Source organism: Telmatherina bonti, assembly GCF_933228915.1.
Source record: "Telmatherina bonti genome assembly, chromosome: 22".
NCBI lineage: Eukaryota > Metazoa > Chordata > Actinopteri > Atheriniformes > Telmatherinidae > Telmatherina > Telmatherina bonti.
In genome coordinates, this window is record NC_136631.1 from 28907009 (window position 1) to 28931960 (window position 24952).

Below are 24952 nucleotides of genomic sequence, written 5' to 3' on the forward strand. Positions count from 1 at the left end.
TTTATCCATATGATTAATCTGTAATGTAAAGCCACTGAGAAAATATCAAACGAACCAAAAGGTAATATTTCTTACAAGGGTGTTGCTTTCTCAAAAAGGATAATTTTCTGGAAAAGGTAACATAATTCAGAAGAACGACCAGATTTTTAAAGTTCATTACTTGCTATAAAATCTTTTTTTTTGTCTGTCAGGATATTTTGTAAAAAGATTCAAACCAGAAGCTTTTGAGAACGTTAAGATTTGAGAAACTTGCGAAATATTCTTCAAAATTAAAGTTGTATCATCTGCTAGTTAACTTATAATCATCGGAGTTCCCATCAATTTCAAAGGTGCAATATTTAGATTGTGTTTGATAAAAATGGACAACAACCAGTCACAATGATGGAAGAGTTAAGGAGATACCGAGCGTCCTGACTAATTCCCCGTTTAACACTAAAACGTTTGGTTGTCCCAAAAGGCAAAGAAAAAGAAATATTAATATCTTAATACAGTAAAGAAATGAAATTGATTTATTTTCCAAAACGAAAGTATTCTCAGGATTTTAAAATAAAAGCATCTTCAACTATATCAAACACCTTGTAGAAGTCTAAGAAAAGAATCCCAACATCATCCTCAGTTAAATGACTGTTATGTAGTAGAAAATTATATTATTATTTACGATTTGAACTAAATATTTGAATAATTTCCCGGTAATTTCCTCACTTTGTTCATGGTGACGTCAGTAACCGGAAGTGCATGATAGACTCCAGAAGTAGATGGTGAATCTGTTCAGGATCTGTGAAAATGAGTTCTATTGGGACCGGAGTGAGTTTCATGTTGCTTTGTCTTACCTGCTGCTTGTCCGTTCATGAGATGTATTTTTATCTGGTGTGCTTCAGGCTGGGCTTTAGGAAAATGTTTTATTCTTTATGGAAAGGATTTCCAGAGTCGATGGCAGCTAGTTTCCACTGTGTTAGCCTGCTAGCTATTAGCCTGTTAGCTTTTAGCCTGCTGAGTCACAGACAAGCCTGTTAGCAGCCGGCTAGCAGAAGCTAAAGGGAAAGTAGAACCATTCCGGGTTTAATGCACACTTATTTTTTACAGTTTGTTTTGGCGATATTGAAACTAAAATAATTATTGCAGATATAAAGGACAACATTGCTCTTCAATTTCATAATCTGCCTTTTTTAATTGATTCCTTTCGGCTACACTGGAGATGTTTTGTTGTACACATGTTGCTAACAGCTAGCTCCGGCTTCTGACAAAAGTCTCATTATTTAATGTGTTAATCTAAGTAGCTGGGTGTGATGAACTAATATTACACAGTAAATAGACTTTTTATACTGCTAGCAAACTGAGTATGCTGTCTGTTTGGACGCTTTGCACATAAAGTACAGAGAACTTCCAACCTTTTAGCCTTTAGATGAAGTCCTGATGTCCAGAAAACACCTCCACATGAACTCATCTTTAGCCTTTAGATGAAGTTCTGCTGTCCTGATATCAGAAAACACCTCCACATGAACTCATCTTCAGCCTTTAGATGAAGTTCTGCTGCCCTGATGTCCAGAAAACACCTCCACATGTGCTTTCTTATACTTATGCAATTTCATTTCAATCATTCAGCATAGTTCAATAAATGGGCATTCACATTTGCTATTATTTCAATAATAGCTGTTTCTAGTTATTATTATTATTATGTACCTTTGTGAACACCAAATAAAAGCAAACATTAGTTTACAGGTTAAACCTGATAAAGATGTTAAATCTGACTGATCAGTGTGAAGCTGCTGATTTAAAGCATGATGCGTGTCTTCTTTAGTACGACCTTTCCGCCTCCACCTTCTCCCCTGATGGGCGGGTGTTCCAGGTGGAGTACGCCATGAAGGCTGTAGAGAACAGCAGGTCAGCCTTTGTTTGTTTCAGATTAAAGATCAATGTGACCAAGCTGTTTATCAGAAGTGTGTCCTGTCATTGTGTTTGTTTGTGTGTTCAGCACAGCCATCGGGATCCGCTGCAGGGATGGTGTTGTGTTTGGGGTGGAGAAGCTTGTTCTGTCCAAACTGTATGAGGAGGGCTCCAACAAACGCATCTTCAACATCGACAGACATGTTGGCATGGTAATGCACACGTAATGCCCCCTTCACAACAAACGGCACATTTAGAGTCAGATTTTTTGTGACCATTAAATATCTAAAACTGCAAATCTACCAAAGATGACATGTTGTGACATCTGAGAAAGGCGTCTCTGATTTTTATTTTGGTTCACATCAGTCATGGCAAAGAAAATGATGGAGTAAAGAAAATGTCATTTAAGGTTAAAAGGCATCAGTGGGCTGCATAAATAATGCTTTTGCATTACATTGCTTCCATACAGCAGACACCTCTGGCCTACATGTAAAGGTAAAGGCATCAGTACGACTGTAACTTGAGGCTTTACGTTGCGTTGCACGTTTTTGTGCTTAAATTTCTTCCTGCTGTGAAGTTTACACATACTAAAATACAAAATATTGTCAAACAGTAAAATGTTGCTCTTACTTTCCAGCACCTGACTTTCCCCTTGGGGATGAGTAAAATATTCTTGTCGTTGTTGTTCACTTCGGTCAGCTGTTTGTTGTTTTTAAAATGCTTTAGAAATAAAAATGGTAAAATGTTCTGCCGGTACGTCACATCGTTGTTGTAAGCGTAAAGGGACCAAAAAGAAGTTATTTTATTCATTATCTGAACCGCACAGTCCGATAAAGCGTCGCGGGGAAGCTGCAGCCTATCCCAGCAGTCAAGAGGGCAAGAGGTGGGGTCACCGTGGACAGCTCGCCAGTTCATCGCAGGAAGAACTTATTTCATTCATTACATATTTTTAAATTAATAGACTTATTAATCGGTTATCAGTCTTTTTGTTCTAACAACTATCAGTCAGAAAAATTCCAAATCGTTCAGGAGAAGCTTAGATTTCAGTTTAACGACTCCATTGATGGGTTAACCCTTAAAACGGAACGCCATCAGGTCTGTCATCATCAGTGTCTCCGGACCTGCAGCGTGTAACGGTGATGGTCATGTGACCCTCCAGCTGGTCTACGGAGGTTTTCCAGTGTTTCTATCCGTCCAGGAGGTTTACAATCCAGACACAACATGTAGTGTTTATTCAGAGACTCTAGATGGTAAATCCACCATTATTTATCACATCTTCATCACCATCACTACCGTGTTGCTAAGAGACCTCTATTTTCACCTGGACATGATGATGAAGACACTTCCTGTCAGACTTTCCACCAATCAGAGAGCTTAAACTGACAGTAACGTCCAATCAGGAGCAGCCAAAGATCAACAAGTGATGAGTTCAATGTTTAATTTTCATTTAACCTTTATTTATTCAGACGTCTCATTAGACGTGCAGTCTGGTTACAGGAGACCTGTTGGGACTGAAAAAACAATGTTTAGTTACTCCCTCTCTCCCCCCCTCCAGGCAGTAGCAGGTCTACTAGCGGATGCTCGATCCCTCGCTGAAGTTGCCAGGGAAGAAGCCTCCAACTTCAGATCAAACTATGGACATGACATTCCTCTGAAGGTAACGGACCCCCCCCCCCTCACCGCTGTGGCTTGTCTACTTCAGGACCTGCAGGAGGACAGTCTGCTCATCTGACACAGTTTAACAGAACATCTCAGAATATGTTGTGGGTCAGGAATGGATTGATGCTAAGATATTTGCTGTTACAGCACCTGTCGGAGAGAGTTGCCATGTACGTCCACGCCTACACCCTGTACAGCGCCGTGAGGCCGTTTGGCTGCAGGTGGGTCTCGCACCTTCATTACCGGGGCGTCGTGCTGCCTTCATTGTCTCCGTTTTGCTTTGAGTTGTTGAGATGCGTGGTGTGTTCAAGAATCTCACCGGACGTGAGGAAGTACCAAACGTGTCCATCTGTGTTGTTCATCTGACTCAGCTTCATCCTGGGCTCGTACGACAAAGATGACGGTCCCCAGCTCTACATGGTCGACCCGTCTGGCATCTCATACGTGAGTCTGTCTGATCTCAGACCTGTGACCTAAGGTTGAAGCGAGGAGTAAACCAACTGTGTGTGTGCTCAGGGTTACTGGGGATGTGCCATCGGAAAAGCAAAACAAGCCGCCAAGACAGAGATAGAAAAACTGCAGGTGAGTCGGTTCAAAGTCCCCTGCTAAACACACACACACACACACACACACACACCTATGAATATCTAGAATAAAGACCTGCAAATGTGACATATGACTCGGAGTTTCCAGCCGCTGTGCAGGGCAGCAGAGAGACGGGGAACGGAGGGAATCACGTCGGACTGCGGGGCGTCTGCCAGGCTTTCCAGCAGCTGTTTTTAGAAATCTCCAAGAGAAACACCAATACAATAAAAACCTTAAACCTCTTCGACAAAAAGGGAAGGAATCGATGAGACCGCTGTGACGCCCAGAAAGGCAAAACTACCGGACGACGGCGCTCCCAGCCGACTCCTTCTTCCAGTAAAAAGAGACATTAATCATTTTACAGGAGATCAGATGTGAAAAGGAAGCCAGTCTAACGCTGACTGGTTAGACACACGTAGGAAACATCAGCTCACGTCAGTTTACACAAAGAACTTTTTACAAAACTTCGTAACACGGCTACAGCATGAAAAGTCTGGCTGTGGGCGCTGTTGGAGGCTTGATCACTTCTCGGCTTTCTGGGAGTGTCCCAGCATGTTGGATGGAAATGTGAAGGATTGACATCAAGGTCCAGACTAGTTATTAATTTTAGCTTTATTAATGAAATGTTCCGATTGGTCGGAGAAAACTTTGTGGCCCTCGCTGCAAAGGAAGCAAGAAATACTTTTTCACATGGGGTCATGAAGGCTTGCAGAAATAAAACCTGCATTTGGCATTTACTCAGGTTATAAAATATGTGATTATCTGAAACGTTGAAGTGAAAAATGAGCTAAATATTATGAAATTAGGAAGGAGGCGGATTCTTTTCCCAGCGCTCTACATGATGGACTTTTTTGTCTGATGGCAGATGGACATCGTGTCCTTGCACGGCGTCCGTTTGAAGTTACATTTATATCATAACTAAGTCATGTATGAAGTGTTGTCTGCAAACTTAAATTCATCCGCTGCTCAGTGATCAGTTATCAATATTAGTTTCAACTCAGATTGATTCTCCGTTCATCCTTCAGTTTCTTTTACTACTAATAATCAAGTCTTTGTTTTATTTAATAATATGGAAATATTTGTTGTTTGGATATTCCTCATCGTAGCGCTGAACACAGCATTTACGATTTGGAGAATCATCCCATCGAATCTGTTTATTTCCTCTAGTTTTTTCTCTTTTCAGAGCGAATCCCCACAGACTCCCATGTTAGAAAGACCAACTTCACAGCAGAAATACACAAGTTTACAGCAGGAATAAACACGTTTACAGTAGAAATAAACATGTTTGCAGCAGGAATAAACACGTTTACAGCAGGAATAAACACTTTTACAAAAATTCATTAGGTTTAAAGGTGGAATATGTAAGATTTTCAATATTTTTTTAAAAAAAATTAAAAAATAACTACAATCATAATTAGATTTTTTTTTTTTTTTTTTTTAAAAACATGTAGGTTCCAGTCTGTTCATATTTGATGCGTTATTAAATTACAAGTTTAATTAATGACAAAGACCCTTCTTAAATGTTTGCCTACCAGTAAAAAAAAAAAGTGCTTTTTGTCATTTGTCATTAATTAAACTTGTAATTTAATAACGTATCAAATATGAACAGACTGGAACCTACATGTTCAAAAAACTTTCTTATGATTGTAGTTATTTTAATTTTTTTTTTTTTTTTAAATATCGAAAATCTTACATACTCCACCTTTAATAGGTCAGGTTTACCTTCATGACAACTGTGGGGGGGAGTGAATTTTTTCTTTAAAAGGAAATTATCTCAAAGTTTGGCATAATTAGGGGCGTGTCCTTTTGATTGACAACTATCCTGCTGCAAGGAAGCAAAGTGTAGCACAACCCTTGTTAGCTCATTAGCTCCCGTTAGCTGATTCATCTCTGAGCTACAGGCAGGTCAAAGTTTATCACACGCCAATCACCCACCCCTGCGGTCACCGCCCCGTCTCAGCGCCACCTTGTGGGAACCGCCCAATGAGCTTCACTTCAGCGTTTTCAGTCTTAAGTCAGGAATGATTTCATTTAGGATGAATGATGATTCAGATGGTGAGATCTCGGCTCCGTGTGGCGCGAACACGCTGCAGTCATGTGACGTCAGACTGAGAAACGAACTCCGTGTTGTGAACAGATGACTGTTGGTTGAAAGAGTGAGGATCCAGCTGATAGTAATCAGATTACTTGTGTTTTTTCTCAGATGAAGGAGATGAGCTGCAGAGAGTTGGTCAAAGAAGTTGCTAAAATGTGAGTGTTTCAGATAAAAACTGAGTAAAAATGTAAAAGTCCAGAAAACTGAGTCTGCTCTTCATCAGAATCTACATCGTTCATGACGAGGTGAAGGACAAAGCCTTCGAGCTGGAGCTGAGCTGGGTTGGAGAAGGTAAGAACCATCTCCTCTCCTCCTGTACCTGAACTCATCACGCACCCTCACAGCTGAACTGTTATTCTGGTGATTCTTGTTGCCTCTCCTCCAGTCACAAATGGACGGCACGAGTTGGTTCCCAAAGACGTCAGAGAGGAGGCAGAGAAGTATGCGAAGGTGAGTTGGACACACCTGTCCAGATGACTGTCCGGACTGAAAATGGCGGCGTGTGGTCACATGATCCTGCTCTGTTTCAGGACTCTCTGGAGGAGGAGGATGACTCAGATGAAGACAACATGTAAACTTCCGTCTCATCTCTGAAACGCTTCTTTTATACTCATGTCTGGTTTCCTGCTTTGAAAATAAAATCTGAGAAAAGTTCAAACTTCATCTGTTCCACCAATCAATGATCCGATACTGATCGATCAGCCGCCATGTCTGTACCGCAGCCGCTTTCATCAGCAGGGCGACCCGAAGAAGCCTCTGACTGAACAGCGGGAGATGCAGAGTTCTTAGAACTATCGGGTCGGAACATCTACGGCTCCGGCCGACCAGAACCGGGTCAGAACTGTCAACAACTTCAGGAATAAAAAAAGACGCAGAAACGGTTAAAAACTTTATTAGAAACAGAGAACGCTGCTTGTTGTGCACGCACGCACACACACACACACTTTCAGCGTGGCTTCTGTTCGGAGGAAGTGTGTGCTCTCATATTTACAGCTGTCGCTCTCAGACCACCGCCAGAAAAACACGAGAAAAACGAGGAGTTTATAATACTACAGTACAAACAGTTTTCTCTTAGAAAATATTAGAAAGTTTCTTTGCAGGCATGTAAAATGTAATTCTCAGATACCGCGGTTTTATTCTTTTCTGCTTTTATGTACAAAACAAGCTGAAGGCAGCCATCTGTCTGAACCGAGCCGCAGAGGACAACAGAAGGAGAGGAGCGTCCCTCGGGTGGGACGACTGGGCAGACTGGGAACCAGGACAACCAGACAAATGCAAAAAAAGTGCAAATTAATCAGCAGAGTTCCAGTCAAGACGAGGTCCGGCTGACTGCTGGATCAAAACCACATTCAGTTTAATTTGGGGTTTAAATCAATTTATAAACATTTAAAACGGTCTCAGACAAATCGGGCTGAAAAACATCGGAGACCAAATGAATCCATAAACATCCGCCAGCCGGAGCTTCCAGAGAAAACCAGATTTTATGCTAAAAATGTGGATTTTGATCCGTTTGTGAATAAATCTGAGTGGGACAAAAACATGGAAAGTTCCGTTCACAGCCAATAAATAGTTTCATTATTTTACACAAAGTTCATGAAGAAAAAAAACCAGGAGCCTGAAATAAACAGGAAGTAGAGTCTGAAACAAACAGGAAGTAGAGTGTGAAATAAACAGGAAGTCTGAAACAAACGGGAAGTTGAGCCGACTCGGGTTCTCGGATCGCTGCTCCGGGCACACAGACGGTCGGCCGTCTCCTCAGACACAGGGAGGGGGCGGGGGCTCCTTGTGGCGGGTTCCCAGCAGCCACTGCTTCAGTCCCAGCTGACAGAGTGGTCAGGTGTGTGCGGAGGCAGGGGGGGGGGGCAGTGGTGGGCGTGTCATCACCTGCACTCCACAGCCACAGTGTTCTGAGCGGGCGAGGCCGAGGAAGGACTCATGCCCGTGTCTGAAGACCCTGATGAGGTGGACGCCGTGGTGTTGGACACTGAGGAAGGATGACATCATCAGAAACTAGACAGACAGACGTTTGATTTCCCAGCATGCTCTGCTGCTCCCACCTTCCCTCTCCTTCTTCTTTAGTCTCTTCCTGCGTCTGTCGATGGACGCCACCTCCGACTTCAGGCTCATGTAGTACTTCCTGATCTCCTGCAGCTTCTCCTGCAGGAAGGAGATCCGCTCTGTGCTCGACATGCCGTCCAACTCGTCTGAGGAAGAACAGCAAACCATCATCATCACCATCATCATCATGACTGCTGAACGCAGCTCGTGTTGAACCTGTTCTTTGTCCAGACAGTCACCAAACACCTTTCTTCATAAATGACTAAACTTCAGGAAGCAGCAATTATTCTGTTATTTTTAAGATCTCTGTTCTTCATGCTCAAAGAATAAATCCACATCTAATCACAGAAAAATCACAGCTTCGCGCCCCCTGGCGGTCCCGCGGCGCCATAACACGACTTTCTTGCATCTGCTTACAATGAGAATTAAAATGTCTAATTTGGCAGCTTTTCTTCTGGTTTTCAACTGGGATGACTGAGATTAAAACCCGCAGTTTTAATGGAAGTCAGCGGGACATTGTTGGCCATGAATGCCACCAGAGAGAATCTGATACTACATAAAACATGCTAATGACTTGATCAATTTTAATGCTACTCCTCATCTCTTTGGTCTCTACAAGAAAAGTTGATTTCGGGCATGACGTTTCCTTCTTACAGCAGTGTACCGAATCCACCGTAAACGACTTCATCCTCCCTGATAATGACTTTCCTGGCAGTTTGGGCTGCACGACGACCAATTTGATATAAATTAATCACCATGTTGTCACATGGGGGTCACGCACATCAACGTGTGATCTTGGTGGTCGTGGCTGAGATCACGGAAACAAAGCAAATACCATCATTATGCTGACGACACTCAGCTGCATGTTATTATATCACCAGAGTCCCAGACAAAGCTTCAGTCTCAGTTAAATCAATACTTGGATGTTCGAGATCAGGGTCCTCGAGGGCCGGTGTCCTGCGGGTTTTCCAAGTGTCCCTGCTGCAACACACCTGATTCAGTGTGTTTTTACCGGAGCTTGTCCGAGTCAGGTGTTTGATTTTGTGCTTGTGTTGTTCTCACTCAAATGCAAGTCGCTTTGGATAAAAGCGTCTGCTAAATGACTGTAGAATAGAATAGGTGTGTTGCAGCAGGGACACTAGGAAAACCTGCAAGATGCTAGCGCTGTGTCAATATACTTTTATCCCAATTTGATTCGATTAAGATTTTTTGGTGCCAATTCGATTTTAAATTGCGATTTTCATAATTCTTTGATAATGCTGATTTTTGTTAAAAAAAAAAAAAAAAAAAGTACAAAACTTTTTTTTTGCCCATTTTTCTTGATTTTGATCAGAAAAAACAGTAGCCAAACCATCATTCTGCTGCTGTAATGCCAAAGAAGACAAGTTAAAAGATTTAAAAAAATAAAAAAATAAAATTGTGAAGCAAACAAATCCCGATCTTTATTTTTCTATTCGACTTTCCCTACAAGACGCCCGCCCTCGAGGACCAGGACTGAGGTTTCAGGCTCTATTGGTTTCTTCAGGTAAATAAAAATAAATCTGAAATGACTGTGTTTGGAATCAAAGGTCTGTGCACGGCTTCAGTCAGCAATGCTGAAAACAGAAACCTTGGCGTTGTTTTGGACTTCAGGCTTGGCGTGATGTAGAAAACTGTTTTCTAGCGGAAGATGGAAACGCATCACTTCCACATCATCTTCCCGGGAGACTAAATGTTTCTGCTGATGTAAAAGACTGAGTGGTTCCGGTCCAGAATTTAGATCTGATTTGAGATTTCTGGCTCAGTTCGCTTTCCATCCCAAGAGTTCACACGAAATAATTAGTTTTTTTTTTGGATCAAACGACCAGAAAACCTGAATTCTGGTCCAAACCTGAGACAGAAATCCTGATGAATGTGATGCGACCAGACATTACCATGACAACACACCAGATGAGGTGGTTCAGTGTGTTTACCGAGCTGCAGGGTCCACTTGCAGGAGCGTTGCGGGGACGGGAAGCTCCGCTTGTCTTTGCTGTGGGCAGCTGGAGAAGAAAGACCAGGACAACGAGATTTCTGGGATTTGGATAGCGACGAGAGACGAGACTGGTCCTCGCTGTCGCTGCTATGACCTGTGGAGACAGAGGAAAACACCAGATCAGAAGATGGAAGTTATCAAGCCGTCCACGTCTAACAGCCTGGAACTGAATACCAGAACTGGGACCAGTTGGATTTTAGGATCTGATACATTCTGTAGGGATTGTTGTCAAGATGTATGAACCAGTCAGAGTTCTGATACCCTGACCGGAAAAACGGATTTCACGATGGAAGTTTCCATAGTACACTTCAGACCGGTTTACATGTGGATCAGGTTCACTTCAGACCGGTTTAGCTGTGGATCAGTTTAGTTTTAAACCGGTTTAGCTGTGGATCAGTTTAGTTTTAAACCGGTTTAGCTGTGGATCAGTTTAGTTTTAAACCGGTTTAGTTGTGGATCAGTTTAGTTTTAAACCAGTTTAGTTCACGACTGCTTCTCACCTGCTCCATTCTTGTCGACCTTGGCGGGGGTATTTGACCGTTTCTGGTTCCGTTTGTGTTTCTTGGCAGAAGGACTGGAGACACCGTCGTTCAGCCTCTTCTGGCCTGAGAGGTCAAAGGTCACAAATTAGAAGTTACTGAACAGAGGTCGGGTCACAGATCCTGGGTCAGACTGATCCAGTCTCTTCCAATGACGCTCCTACCTCGGTCCTTGTTTTCCTGGACGGACAGCAGGGAGGTGGAGGACGAGGACGTGCTGCCTTCAAACCCAGGACTGGAGTCTCCTTCTTGCGCCCCCCTGGTTGCTCCTTGCTCCTCCACAGCAGCAGCGTTGTCCGGATGGGGTTCCTCGGAGCAGGTGGTGGGGGTGGCAGCGATTAAGAAGGGTCTAACCTGAGGTTGGGGGAGGTGATGTGAAGGGAGGGAGGTGTGGATGACATGAGTCTGAGGAGGAGGAGCTGGTTTCTGGTCCCTCACCATCAGGAGGAGGTGTTCTGGTGACGGTTTCTCCTTCTCATCAGTGTCGTCCAGGTCCACCTCATGGCAGACCAGAGACTCTGGGTCGATCTCCGTCTGCAGCTCCTCGGTGGGGGTCGGGGTCTCTGGAGCCAAGGGAGGTGCCCCAGTCTGCACTTCTGACTCCTTTTTAGCTCCACCTGTCTGAAGCTCCTCTTGGCCTCCTTTCTCCTCCTTATGATGAGCGCATTCCTCCGCCTTCGCTGCTGCCTCACTCCTCCTCTCTGAGCGCAAGGGGGAGACAAGTGTTTTGGGGGAGGCTCCAGCAACCATTTTGGGAGCGGTGGAGGAAGCCTCCTCCTGCCTCCAATCGGAGCAAAGCTTCTTCTCCGCTGTCCTCTGCTCCGCAGCTTTCCGTTTTAACACTGCGCTGCTCCTCTCCTCCTCCTCCTCCTCCTCCTCTTCTCCTTCCTCCTCCTCGGTGGCAGAGTCTGTGTCGGAGGTGGCCGTCGCTGGCTTAAAGGGGAGGTGCTGCGTGGGGAGGCAGTGGAGGACCACCATGGGCTCCTCCTGTCTCCGGAGGACGTTGCGAGGAGACGGAACCTCTGCATGGGGGGGGCTAGTTACGGGGCTAGTGGGGGGGCTGGGGACCATGGGAGGAGTCTCAGAGTCCCGCTCCCTGGGGTTGCTCCTTCGACCTTTGACCCTGGGGGAGGACGTAGGAGTGGAGTAGTCGCTGGCCTCTGGGACGGTGGGGGACGAGGACTGCTGCGTCTCAGGAGGTGGAGGCGGTGTTCTGCTGGGGGGCGGATCCTGGAGCCCCTCCTGTCCAGGAGACGTCTTCTCGTCTTGGACAGATTCTGTCTTTGTCGATGACTCGGATGCTGCTGCAAGCTCCTCCCCCAGCTTGGCTTCCTTGTCCTCTGGTTGGTTCAGGACTCTGTCAGCTGTCTGCTGATGCATGCTGGGACACAGGGCAATGGCAGCAGTTGGAAGTTGGACTGCTGCTGCCGTGGCAACCGCATCGTCTTTGTTAGATGGTGCAGGGACATCAGGAAACTCCCTGGTTACCTCCTCTTCCTCAGCCTCTTCCTCCTCCTTTGGCTCTGGTTGGCAGGGTGGAGCTTCAGTTCTTCCTCGCCACGGCAACGGCTTCTTGTCTGGCTTGTCTTCCGAGTCGCTGTCATCTGAGGAGTTCCCAGAATCCTCTGCAGGAAAGGATACCGTCAGACACATTCTCCTGTTACTGATCACTGATTAAACAAAAAGCAGGAGACGGTCTCACCGTTGGATGCACGGTCCGAGTCGTACATCCCCGACGTCCTCCTTGTCCTTCGGCGAGGAGTTTCTGCAGAGAGGATCAGGGGTCACATGGGCCAGACTGGTCCGAGGACTCGGGAATTAAACCAGCAGATCTTACCGTCGCCGTTGGCCAGGTTGGACATGGAGTCCATCCGGCTGCTCCTGCCATTGGACTGTCCATCGCTGCCGGGAGTTTTGGAGATGCCGCGTCCAGCGGACATGTTCCTGATCTGAGGACGACCACGTTTCACAGCTATTGGTCTGACCGCCACCAGCGGCAAAGGTTTCTCCTCGTCCTTGTCGGCTTCATCCCTGTCCTTGTTCTGGAGGGGAGAGAATCAGACATGATGAAATTACTTCCATGTCTCTCTGTGAGGGGGGCGTCCGGCCCCATCGTGGAGGCCAGACTGGATGTGTCCACGTTCCTGGACATTTCCACAGAAATGTTGAGGAATGTGCGATAAAATATCATTTGTACAGGTACGTCTCAGAAAATTAGATTATGAAAAAGTTCAACTTTTTTTTTAAACTCATCACAGAATGTGAAACCCAGATATTATATAGATTCGTTACACATAGAGTGAAACATTTCAAACATTTATTCCTTGAAATGTTGATAATTGTGGCTTTTAGAAAACCCAAAATGTCTCAGAAAATTAGAATATTGTGAAAAACTTCAATCTTACCCCCTGATCAACTAATTAACTGAAAATACCTGCAAAGGTATCCTAAACCTTTAAATCAGGGGTGTCGAACTCAAATTCACAGAGGGCCAAAATTAAAAAGAGGCGCAAAGTCCGGAAAGGTTTCCGGTCCGGAGTCCAGCTCGCCAAGTGAGCATTGTGGGATTTGTAGTGTTAGTGGTATGTGCGCTGTATGATGGATCGGCGTGCCAGAGGTGATATATATTTAAAAATCATCTTGCGGGTCCGAGTTTGACATGTATGCTTAACATCAGAGGAGTCAAACTCCAGTCCTCCAGGGCCGGTATCCGGCAGATTTTTGTTGTTTCCCTCTTTCAACACAGCTGATTCAAATCAAATGGACCCAGCAGCTTCTTGTCAACCAAATTATGAACTTGTGAGGTGTGTTGGAGCATGGAGACAACAAAAACCTGCAGGATACCGGCCCTCGAGGACTGGCGTTTGACACCTGTGCTTTACATGGTCTCTCAGACGGCGACACAACCATGGGGAAGACTGCTGACCTGACAGATGTCCAGAAGACGATCACTGACCCTCCACAAGGAGGGAAAGCCGTAAAAGGTCAGAGGGCTGGATCCAAACATGTTAATGGAAAGTTGGGTGGAAGGAAAAGGAGCACCAGCAAAAGGCAGAACCGCCTTGAGAGCAAAGCAACATCCATTCAAGAAGAAGCTAGACTCAGACACCCAGACGGATCCTAGACATGGACTACAGATGTCCCATTCCTCGTGTCGAGCCACTCCTGAACCAGAGACACCGACAGAAGCATCTCACCTGGGCTAAGGAGGAAAAGGACTGGTTCTCAGATGGAAGCAGATTCTGCATTTCATGTGGAAACCAAGGTCCCAGAGTCTGGAGGAAGAGTGGAGAGGCAAAGAATCCATGTTGCTGGAAGTCCAGAGTGAAGTTTCCACAGTCAGGGATGGTTTGGGGGCTATGTCATCTGCTGGTGTTGCTCCACTGGGTTTTCTGAAGGTCACAGTCAACACAGCATCTAGCAGGACATTTTAGAGCTCTTCACGCTTCCTTCTGCTGACAAGCTTTATGGAGATGCAGATTTCATTTCCCAGCAGGACTTGGCACCTGCCTACACTGCCAAAGGTACCAAAACCTGCTTCAGTGAGCACGGTGTTCCTGTGCTGGATTGGCCAACAAACTCACCTGATCTGAACCCCGTAGAGAATCTGTGGGGTATTGTCAGGAAGAAGATGAGAGACACCAGACCCAACTATGTAGATGACCTGAAGGCTGCTATCAAAGCAACCTGGGCTTACATTAGACCTGATCAGCGCCACACGCTGATGGCTTCCATTGCCGCGCCGCATTCATGCAGTAGTTCATGCAAAAGGAGCCCAACCAGGTACTGAGTGCATGGAAATGAACATACTGCTCAGAAGCCTGACATTTCTGTTTAAAATATCTTTTTCTCATTCATCTCATGTAATATTCTGATTTGCTGAGACACTGCATTTTGGGCTTTCATATCCCCCCCAACCCCACCCGGCAGTAAGAATTTGTCATCCCACAATAAAAACAATAAATTCCCATTGATCACGTGGATGTTTGCAAGACCCTCGCCAGCCCACGGATGGCAACACCCACAACCCAACGCGTTGGCGGAAGGAGGAGCGGACACGCCGGTGTTGTGCCGTAAAGCGGCTGTCCGCCAGAAACTCATCCAACGGCCGCGGGAACGCGCAGCCGTGCGGATCAGCGTCTCCAATCGGCTGCTGTTCCTCTCGCCACAAAGCCGAGGTGACAGGCGACATCCGGCCAGTTCAACAGAATTACTTAAGAAATTGATGATGAAACATTTCTGATCAATGAAACGTGGAATCTTCAGAAATCCTCAAACGGCCTGATTTCATTCATCACAGTTTAGGATCGACCACCTACTTACATCCACCCTCATATCGTTTTCAGGTGGACTTTGGACACATTCTTTAGACCATATGGCTACAAATGACTTATGATGCCATTTGTCGTGATGTGTCACCTTTACCTTCTTTCTCTGTCGTTTCTTCGTCCCCTTCTCAGATGGCCAGATGATGCGGTCAGCCTTCACCCACTCATCGTACCTGCGGACGAATAGTCCCGGTCAGAACGCCGTCCTCGACGTAGCGGCAGCTCTGTGAAGACGCCACGAACCCACCTGACGTTCCAGCCGTAGTAGTGAACCAGGTAGAACTGCTCCCCGTTGTCCACGTCTGTCTTCTTGATGTGAGCCTCGTAGATCTTCTGTGTCTTTCCTCGGCCGTACTTCACCCTGACCTTCGTCCCCGTGACAGAGTCTCCATCCTCCTCATCTTCACTCCTGAGTTTATCACACCCAACATGGAAGCGGGTCGTGAAAGTGTGAACCGGACAGAAGACGTTTGTTTTCCTACAGCCCAGACTATAAACATTAATAAAGTGAATTATTGATCTGATGCCTTTCATTGTTTATTTTCTCTTGATGTGGAAAACTGGAACAAACATTTCTGCTCTTCATCATGTCTTTAAATGAGCATGAAATTATTTCACTCTTTACATTTTACAGCTACAAAATTATAATGAAAATAAATTATTAAAAACTGATAAAAGGACCAGAAAATCTCCTCTTTCTAAGTAAAACATGTAAATAACTGTGGTCAGTGTGAGGGTGAAGTAGCAGCAACGCGGAGCTGGACATCCAGGACGGAGCTGGACATCCAGGACGGAGCTGGACATCCGCCCCAGCAGCAGGATTCTCCTCTTAACACCCGCTGAACAGGATGGATGAGGGTTTACAGGTCTGATCCAGCGAGGGGACACGAGGAGAACTCTTACTTTCAGACTGATCATTAGGAAACTTTCAGATTGGGGAAAAAGTCATTTTTAGATGAGAAGAGAACGACATCTCTTCCACAAAACAGGAAACACGTGATCTGGTCCGGTGGAGGGAAATAACGGTCCTAAAGTCGTCTCTGCCGTTGGCAGTTTATGTGGAGCGCCATCTGAACAGAGAATGCTATCACACTGTCAACGACGTCCATGCTCCTGGAAATGTAAAAGACTTCATGTGTTCATGAAGTTTTATTTTGAAAAGGCCAGAGAGGAAGTCTGTTGTTGAGTAGAGTTTAACTGTTAATAAAATATGGCGGTGGTACCGGGTCCACAGAACTTCTTCATGTTTACAGTTTATAAAGGTTTGGGTGCATGAACGGCTCCCTCCGTTACATAAACGATGTAGATGTGGCGTCGCGGCCTTTCCTGTCGCAGGCAGTGGCGTTTAAAAGCCCGGTGACGTGTGTCCATATGCAGACGGAGAATTCACACATCTGCATCGTTTCTGATGCATGAATCTGCGTCTCAGTGTGGACGACGGGCGGAGTCGGAGAGAAACGTCTTCGTTTTGTGAGATTCCTGCTACGTGTGGACAAGGCCTCACCTGTCTCCTCTCCGCAAGTCTTCCTCCCCTTCCTCCTCGTCCTCTTCCTCCTCCTCCTCCTCCTCCTCATCGGAGCCTTTTTCAGAGTCGTCCATTCTTCTGTTGCTGCGCCTCCTCACCTCCCTCTGCTGCTCCTCACTGTTCTCTCCTCCTCTCCCCAGACACTCCAGCCTGGAGGACAGCTTCACCCGACCTCCCCCACACCTCCTCCTCCCCTGAAATCAGACATGCGATCAGACTCTCCTCCAGAGACGTGTTGGTGGACAGGATATGACTCCTCACCCTGGGAGACGACAGCCTCTCCATCTCTTTCTCACTCTCGCTCTCCGTTTCTGGCTCCTCCCTCTTCTCTTCAATAGGCTCCACCTTCACCTGCAGCGTGGACGGCTCTTTCGGCTCCTTCTTGTGATTGGTCAGCAGAGTGAGGGGACTGGGCTCGTTGTGATGGATGGTCCTGAAGGTGATGGAGGCGGAGCGGCAGTACTCCTCGAAACCGTACAGATACCTGATGACAGATCAGAGGTCAAAGGTTGCCTTGGAAACAACCTGGTTCTGTAAGACTTGTGACTCCTGCATCATCTGAACATTAAGATACTGATGATCATCATGAAAGCAAAAACATGTTCAATTAAATAAAGACCTAAAAATATAATCTGACTAAAGATGTGGAAAGGACAGAGACTGTCCTCCTGCTGTCCTCCGTCTCTTCACAGACATCTCCATCAGATGTGAACCCAGTCCTCTTACTTTCTGTAGGCCGTCTTCACATTGTAGGATGCAGCAGAGTTGAGAACTGGGATTCCCAGATCCATGTAGACCTGTTTCCAGACTGTGCCAGACTCGATCTGGAAGACAGAAGCACTGAGTCACTTCACTCTGGGACAGCATGACTGGATGCTGAAGCTCCATCAGACCACCAGGAAAATCATCAGGACTCCAGTCCAGCATGCGAAACCTTCATCATGAGGCAGGAGCCAGCTGCGTGACCGGTCTGCAGACCTGCCTCACCTTGTGACAGCCTCCCAGCTGATAGACCAGCCGGAACAGCTTGAAGAGGTTCAGGTCTTTGTACCCCAGCACCGGGGGCTTGTTGATGGGAGTTCCTGAGACACACAGATCACGTTTAGTTCCTGAACCTTTCACCATTCTGGAGCATCATCATGAAACGCTGCTCCGGCAGGGTTCCCACATGATGGGAATCATCTGCTCCCATCCAGGATGAAGGTCTGAGCTCGCTCACCTCGGTCCTCCATGAACTTGTAGAGCTGCTGAAGGAAGCGATCCCTCTCCTCGGGGTCTGCCTCCTCCTCCTCCGGCTGCAGACAGACAGGGAGGTTACAACAAAAACAAAAACCCTTTCAGTGTCCAACCACAACAGTCTAATCTGCACCTCCTCCTTTATATCTTTCTTCTTCTTCTTCTTTTCGTCCTCCTCATCGTCTTCTTCTTCCTCTTCCTCACTTTCCTTGTCATCCTCATCATCTTCGCTGGAGGACGAGTCTAGGATCTGACTCAGGTCCATCTTCCACACATCTGGAACTTCTCTGCCCCTCATAAACATCTGGGCTCCTTCATGACCTGCAGGAGGTGAGGAGGAACAAGAAACATGAGGGAGAGGAGGAGATTAGAGGAAGAGGACGACATGGAGCAGGCATTGGGGAGGAGGAGGAGGGAAGAGACTGTCTCACCTTTCCTGTTGAGGAACTTGGCGATGCTGAGGGAGTTGACGGGGTGGACGTGTCTCCTTACCACAATGGAGCTGCAGGGACAAAGAGGAGGCGCCTGGATGATGAACGACTCCTGATGGGGAGTCGTCAGGAGGGGAGGAGAGGCAGCAGGAGAAGAGGGAAACAGAAAGGAGGAGACAGGAGGAGGAGCAGCAGGAGAAGAGGGAAACAGAAAGGAGGAGAGGGGAGGAGGAGCAGCAGGAGAAGAGGGAAACAGCAAGGAGGAGGAGCAGCAGGAGAAGAGGGAGCAGGAAATACATAAAAAGGAATAAAGCAGAACTAAACTCACAACTTCCCATCGCAGAAGGACCGGACCAGACACTGATCCTTCTTCACCAGCAGCTCGTCATTGCAGCTGGGAGACACCACCTGGAACGACACGACACCTCCTGGTCAGAGCGTCTCCTTTACAGCTGGCTTCTCTGCTCCATGTTTGTTTGTTTGTTTACCAGCGCCAGGAACCAGCTGCTGGAATCCTCCATGTTCTCTATGCTGCAGACCTGACCCAGCAGCTCGTCACTCAGCCTCCTCCTGTCCTCCTCCTCATCCTCGCTGGAGGAAGTGTCATTTTCCTCATCGGCCCTGGAGTACAGACAGAAAGTTCAGCAAGCTGAATCAGCAGGAGTAAAAGTGATCCAGATGAAACTTTCTCCTGTAAAGTTTCATTGTGACACCGCTGCTCTGGACGAGCTTCTGGAAGCTCCGCAGCAGCTGCAACCTGGAAGAGAACTCACACAGCCTGGGACGAGCGCCGCCCGCCTCGATTAGACTTCTTCCCGATAACCGGAGTTCCGAAATGCTCCGGGTTGGTCAACGGCAGCTGGTCCAACGTCTGCGGGACAGCAGGACGAAAAGCTTTCAGGACAACTCCACACTTCCAGACGTCCACTGGTTTAAAAAGACGGACTTGAGAAGGTCACGGTCCAGCTGGCCAACAACTCACCTCGCTCTCTGCAAAATGTCTCTCTCCTTTCAGACACAGCGACGATCGACGGAGCGTTTTCTCATCTCCGTCATCAAACACTGAAACACAGACACACACTCAGCCTCCATATCCACACAGAGAGCACCCCTTCATTCCAGGTGCCGTATCAACACCACGCTGTTCGACGTTCCAGTAGAAAGGTCAGAGTTCATCTTCATTCCTTAAGTATATTTCCGTCTGTTCTCTCCTCTCAGTCAAACACATGGCATCCTCCACCCCTGCTGCTAACATCTCGCTTCCACAGATGATGCCAGCGCTGTTAGGACTCATCACTAAAGATGACAGCAGATTGGTCAGACAGCCAAGAGAAGGTGTGACATCATATGATGTCATCAGCTCCATGAGCGAAACCATTTCTCAGCATCATCACTCCAAACCAGTGTCAGATTGCAGAAGCCAATATTTTATGAAGACAATCAGTCAGAAATGTTTAGGATGTCTTCATTATGGGAGGGACTGCTGATAAACAAATCTGTACAAGAAAGGATGTCAGAGGAAGGAAAAGCCCGGAAATGTGAAAAGATCCTCGTTTCCGTAACTTTCTGAGCTTAAAACTCAGCATTCTGGACTGGATTAATGACAACCATCGTGTCCATAGACCTTTTTCATTTTAACGTATTGTCACCAGTTAAACCAGTCCCGTTACCGACCCGTCGCCAGTTAAACCAGTCATGTTACCGACCCGTCGCCAGTTAAACCAGTCATCTTACCGACCCGTCGCCAGTTAAACCAGTCATCTTACCGACCCGTCGCCAGTTAAACCAGTCATGTTACTGACCTGTCACCAGTTAAACCAGTGCTCGCCATCAGCAGCTTCACCATGTGACGCCGTCGGCCGGCAGAGACTTACCCACGGTGTAGAGGCTGGCGTCCGTCAGCTTAGCGATGATGGCCTCGCTGCACAAACCCTCGTTGGTCTTCACCTCCACCAGGGAGCCCACCTGAAGACCAGAGGATCAGCATCAGATCCTACGTTAGGCTGAGACGGGCCAAACCCAGAACACGGGCCAAACCCAGAACACAGGTCACAAACAGTTCTTACCCGCAGTGGACCTTTGACCTGATCATCCTGCACCACCTGAGACGTACTCTCGCCTTTCAGAGTCACCTGGAGAGACCAGAAGGAGAGCTGGTTACCGCCAGTCGTCTGGATCAGAGCATGAACCGTACCGAGCTTCTGCAGCCATGAAGACCCTGAACCGCCGGTACTGGTTCACCTCACCCGGTCTGATGGGGGGGGGGGGGGGGGGGGGGGGGGGCTGGACCCGACTACAGCAGCATCATTCCTGACCTGCCCTGCTAACAGCACCGAGCGCCACCAGTTTGGCACATCTGGACGAATCATAACACATCTGTTAACCACTCTGCAGGTTTCCACTGATCAGACCGGGCGCCATTCATAGTCATCACCATCCAGCCAGAACCGAGCAGAACCAGAGTCTTTGGCTTGTTGGCTGTTTTCATGTTAGAAACTGTAACTCTGCAACAATCCTGCGCATTTAGGATTCATCAGGAGACCCTGCCCGACTCGGGGGGGACCCGGCCCGACTCGGGGATTGTAACCATTGACTCAGACTACGTTCATGCTGCACCTATAGGAAATGTTTCACTTTACACAACAGGCAAGAAAATGCAAGAGATGCATTGGATTCTGCTGGCGGTCCAGACGGGACAGATCCCAGCGGTGGGATCTGTCCCGGTGGGTCCGGACGCACCCGTCGGACTCGTGGCCACGTCAAGTAGCCGACACCACAACCGCCTTAATGCCGGCCAACTTGGATTATTTTACATGACGTCTTGTCCCTTTCCAGGCAGCAGAAATGTCCCAGCAGCTCCAGTTCCAGTCAGAAAACCAGAAATATAAAAAATAAAACAAATCATTTAATTTTTAAATTACCGAAACGTTAAAAAGAAACAAAAAAAAGTCTTGTGTCGGGATCGCTGGTGGTGAGTTCAAATACCTGTTTGCATGACGTTAGAAAGCGATAGAAGAGGCACAAATTAGGACCTGGTTCTGGTTCTGAGAACCCGTCACAGAGGACAAACAGCAACGTGGAGTCTGAACTCAGACTTCTGCCTGTCAGCTCCAAGTTTCACACTATGCAGGGGAAGCTGCTGAACCTGCCGTCAGACTCCTCCCCGCCCACATCACAGCCACGCCGGCTGCTAAAACGCCATCAGAACCGCGTCCCGCTCAACGACCCAGCAGACCGCGTCGCTCCCCAAACATCTTACCTTCACCTTGACCATGCGCTTCACGGTCTTGATTTTGGCTTCGCAGAAAGCTCCTCTGTACTTGGCACTGACATCCGTCCCGACGGTCAGGTAGGCAGGCTCGTCTGCTGCCTGAAACAAACACAAACGTGCAGGTTTAATGCCCACGAGGGGTCCGGAGACCGGCGGTTTACCTGGACAGAACCGGACTGGTTCCCCAGTCACACCACCAGCTTTCCTCCTCTCAGTGCACCTTCACCTTCCCAGCAACAATGAAACAGGAGATGCCAGGTGGAAGCAGCCGGTTTTGGACTGGCTCATGAAGCGGACCAGGTTCTGCGTTATGGTCCATGACTAAACCGTATTCCACACAGCAGCTCCGAGTTCACCTGTTCTGTGTTGACAGGAAAAGTTCTGTTGGGATGATTTAGCCTGTTTTCAGGTCCGACTGTTTCGCATCGGCCAGCCGTAGCTGAAAACAGGCTGGGGGTCGAATCCGGCTGCAAACCCACATTCAGCTTCAAGAGAAGACTGGAGCTGGAAAGCACATGGAGCCACGGCGAGCATTTGGAAGGGGCGCAGCGGCATCAGGGACCAGCTCAGGCTGATGTTCCTCTGGGTGAGTGGAAATGCTTTAGTCTAGTCTCAGACTTGTTAAGTCTGAACTGTTCCTCTCATCTTGTTATCTGACAATGTGAGCCACTTTATCCCACATGAAGATATTTTTCTGCTCTAAACTTTTCCCAGAACAACAAGCCAGCTGCTGCTGTAAACATAAAGGCCTGATGACAAACGAGCTCTTGTCATTCCTGAATTTTCTCTGCCTGACAGCTCGTGCACAGTCCTGCATCACAGACCAGAGCGTGTAGCTGGAGCCTCCTGACACATCTGTTCCCGCTGAATTTCTCAGTGACAGAAACGTTTCTGGACCTGATTCTGACCTGATTTTAAAATAATTTAAAAATGGATTTTGTTTCCACTTTTAGGGGTTTGTAAGTATAGTTTCAGTTTTCTACGAATCATTGACTTTCGATGCGCTCAGTTTAACTCGTCCTCTGTTGACATTTCCAGGTTAAGTCTGAATCTGCAGCGTAAACAAAGCTGAAAAGGATCAACCATCTTCGCTTTAGATAACAAAAATGGCATGAAACAAGTAGCAGATTAACGGATTTTTATTACGACAGTATCAGCCTCAAAGAGGGTGTTTGTTCATGAAATCTGTGACGTAATATGACTCACTATTTTTTCTTCTTCTTTTTTTTTTTTTTTTTAATTTTAGGAAAGAATTGCTGCTGTTTTGAGGATCAGGATAATATTGGTTATATTGATTACCAGCTTTTATCAGCAGTCAAATAGCAGATTTTCATTTTCCGTTACTGGTTTTAGTTCAGATGAAGAACGTGTTGTCTGGTCTCCATCCCTGACTGACCTTCAGATGCTTCATGTGAGTGTTGGGATTGTGCCTCCCAGCCTGCTCTTATGATCACCCAGAAAATAAAGCCCACCATGGTGGTGTGTGCAACAAGCCGGACTCAGAGGACTTTGTGGAGTTGAAGGGTGGCAGAATGAGACGTTCAGGGCCCAGTGTGAGCCATCAGCAGCTGGTTCCAGCAGGATCTCATCGCAATGTGGACATGGAGCTGTGACTATTCACTCACCTTCATCTCTCCGGCTATTTTACGGAGTCCAGCTCGAAAGACTTTGGATCACTGAAAGACAAAACCAAAGCGAGGAATGGGGTTAATAAAACTGGCGGTTCTGTGGTGATAAACGGGACATTTGTAACATTTCCAGCCATGTTCAGCTAAGCGCCTAGCCGCGTAGTGTGTTAGCTCCGGCAGCGTTCCCCCTCCTCCCCCTGCATCGGTCTGAGGCGATGCAAACAGCTCCGACAAACTTAGCAGCGTTCACCTGCTCTGGTTCCAGCAGGCCGAGGGAGCTCCGGCGGCTGGGTTTGGAGCTCCGGCGGCGGGGTTCGGAGCTCCGACCCAGTCTGGAGCTCCGTTGGCAGCGCGGGCAGAGAGCCGCTCCACTTCCCGCTCCGCTCCCTGAGTCACGTCGCCATCACAGCTCGCCATGTCAGTTAGCTGGGCTAACTTTACCGTGTCCGCCCCCATTAAACCCGCAGGCTCCAACAGGGAGGAGGGTCGCCGCTACAGAACCGAACTCCGACCCAGATGAAGTCCAACCAGAGGGGGCTGGGAACGGTCCTTCCTCTGCGGTGGAAACGCTGCTCGCCTGGTCGGCTAACAGGCGGCTAGCTGGGAGATCACACGGAGATTTAACTGTCTAACCGGGGCACTGCGTTCGGCACCCGCGACCTCACCGGACTTCGCCTGGTTCCGAATACCGACTAAGTTTCTTCCAACGGAACCGACCATCGGTGACATTGGACGGAGCGCGAGCTCTTGTGAAGTTATTTATTTAATAAGCGGTTTTCCCACAAAGGCGCAGAGCTTCACATTTCTTCACTGCCATTCAGCTCCCAGCCAGCCCCACACCACAGCGCCCCGGCGGCCTCTCCGCTGCCGCCTGCCCGCCTCTCCCTCCGCAGCCCGGCACCTCTTCTCACCGCTCAAACTAAAGTGTTGTTAGGAATAAATATTTAGGTTTATACTCACATTCACGACCGCGACTGCTTCCTCTCTCGCTCGGGCTGCGAAGCGATCCACGAACAACAAGCTGTTGAGCGCCGAGCTGGGTTTCCCAGCGGGTGATTGGCTGCTGTAACAGCGGTAGTCACAGCGGAGATTTCTGATTGGTTAAACTGTTTCCCGATTTCGATAGGACGCACTTAATGTGAAGAGGCTATTGGTCGATACAAACGCGGCGCCACGAGGGAAATGACGGTAATTATTGAGTGGTTGTCCAGTCAAAGACGAGGCGAAGCGAACCACCATGGAAGAACATGATTGGACAGATCGGTTTAGGTCGAGCAGCGGCGTGCCCCTATTGGCTGAGCGGGCTTCCTTGTTTGTAGCAACACCGTGACAAGCCCCGCCCCGCTATGTGCCGAAGATCTGCGCAACAAACTTAAGGCTAAAAACTCCCAACTAAAAACTCCATCCACATTGGTGTTCTGTCACACAGAGAAGTTATAGAAGTCAGATGTAAACATTCCGTGGGTTCGTTTTAAATTTCACAGATAACACGTCCTGCCACGGAGCGAAGGAGGTGAAGGAGGATCACCACTCCAGACTGGTTCACATTAAACTGGTTCCACAGCTGACAATGAAAAGATTAAAACAGCTCTTATCTGTTAAATACATTCATTTATTTAACTATAAAATCACAATAACAGCATTTAATGAGAGCAAACAGCAATGAGGAAAACTCTAGTATAATTTAATATACTGTCAG

The 24952-nt window shown here is 47.3% G+C and overlaps 2 protein-coding genes across 2 annotated transcripts; one reads left to right on the forward strand and one right to left on the reverse strand.

Annotated features, from left to right (window-relative positions):
* Window positions 1-730: 730 nt before the first annotated feature.
* Window positions 731-6886, forward strand: psma3 (proteasome 20S subunit alpha 3). Its single transcript, XM_079262377.1, has 11 exons — window positions 731-804; window positions 1799-1881; window positions 1973-2096; window positions 3440-3541; window positions 3691-3764; window positions 3915-3987; window positions 4060-4125; window positions 6332-6378; window positions 6447-6514; window positions 6609-6673; window positions 6754-6886. Exons 1-11 carry the CDS (start codon window positions 784-786, stop codon window positions 6796-6798), a joined length of 768 nt encoding a protein of 255 aa, XP_079118503.1. The 5' UTR covers window positions 731-783; the 3' UTR covers window positions 6799-6886.
* Window positions 6887-7107: 221 nt separating this feature from the next.
* arid4a (AT-rich interactive domain 4A) lies at window positions 7108-24275 on the reverse strand. The gene is made up of 25 exons (XM_079262374.1): window positions 24214-24275; window positions 23251-23301; window positions 21614-21724; window positions 20421-20486; window positions 20229-20319; window positions 19337-19416; window positions 19128-19225; window positions 18843-18975; window positions 18683-18762; window positions 18355-18425; window positions 18057-18244; window positions 17907-17982; window positions 17675-17769; window positions 17414-17511; window positions 16949-17171; window positions 16667-16881; window positions 15410-15571; window positions 15260-15335; window positions 12672-12876; window positions 12537-12599; window positions 10999-12459; window positions 10796-10900; window positions 10234-10389; window positions 8281-8427; window positions 7108-8207 (listed from the first exon to the last, which is right to left on the reverse strand). Exons 2-25 carry the CDS (start codon window positions 23254-23256, stop codon window positions 8104-8106), a joined length of 4110 nt encoding a protein of 1369 aa, XP_079118500.1. The 5' UTR covers window positions 23257-23301; window positions 24214-24275; the 3' UTR covers window positions 7108-8103.
* Window positions 24276-24952: the final 677 nt, after the last annotated feature.

Bases quoted from the DNA above. Each gene is read 5' to 3' on its own strand.
- psma3 (XM_079262377.1), top strand. From the start codon at position 784: ATGAGTTCTATTGGGACCGGA. The intron at 4,126-6,331 runs GTGAGTCGGTTC...GTTTTTTCTCAG, and splicing joins CAGAGATAGAAAAACTGCAG to ATGAAGGAGATGAGCTGCAG. The intron at 6,674-6,753 runs GTGAGTTGGACA...GCTCTGTTTCAG, and splicing joins AGGCAGAGAAGTATGCGAAG to GACTCTCTGGAGGAGGAGGA.
- arid4a (XM_079262374.1), bottom strand. The intron at 20,320-20,420 runs GTAAGAACTGTT...TCTGGTCTTCAG, and splicing joins AGGTCAAAGGTCCACTGCGG to GTGGGCTCCCTGGTGGAGGT. The intron at 10,901-10,998 runs GTAGGAGCGTCA...TTGACCTCTCAG, and splicing joins CCAGGAAAACAAGGACCGAG to GCCAGAAGAGGCTGAACGAC.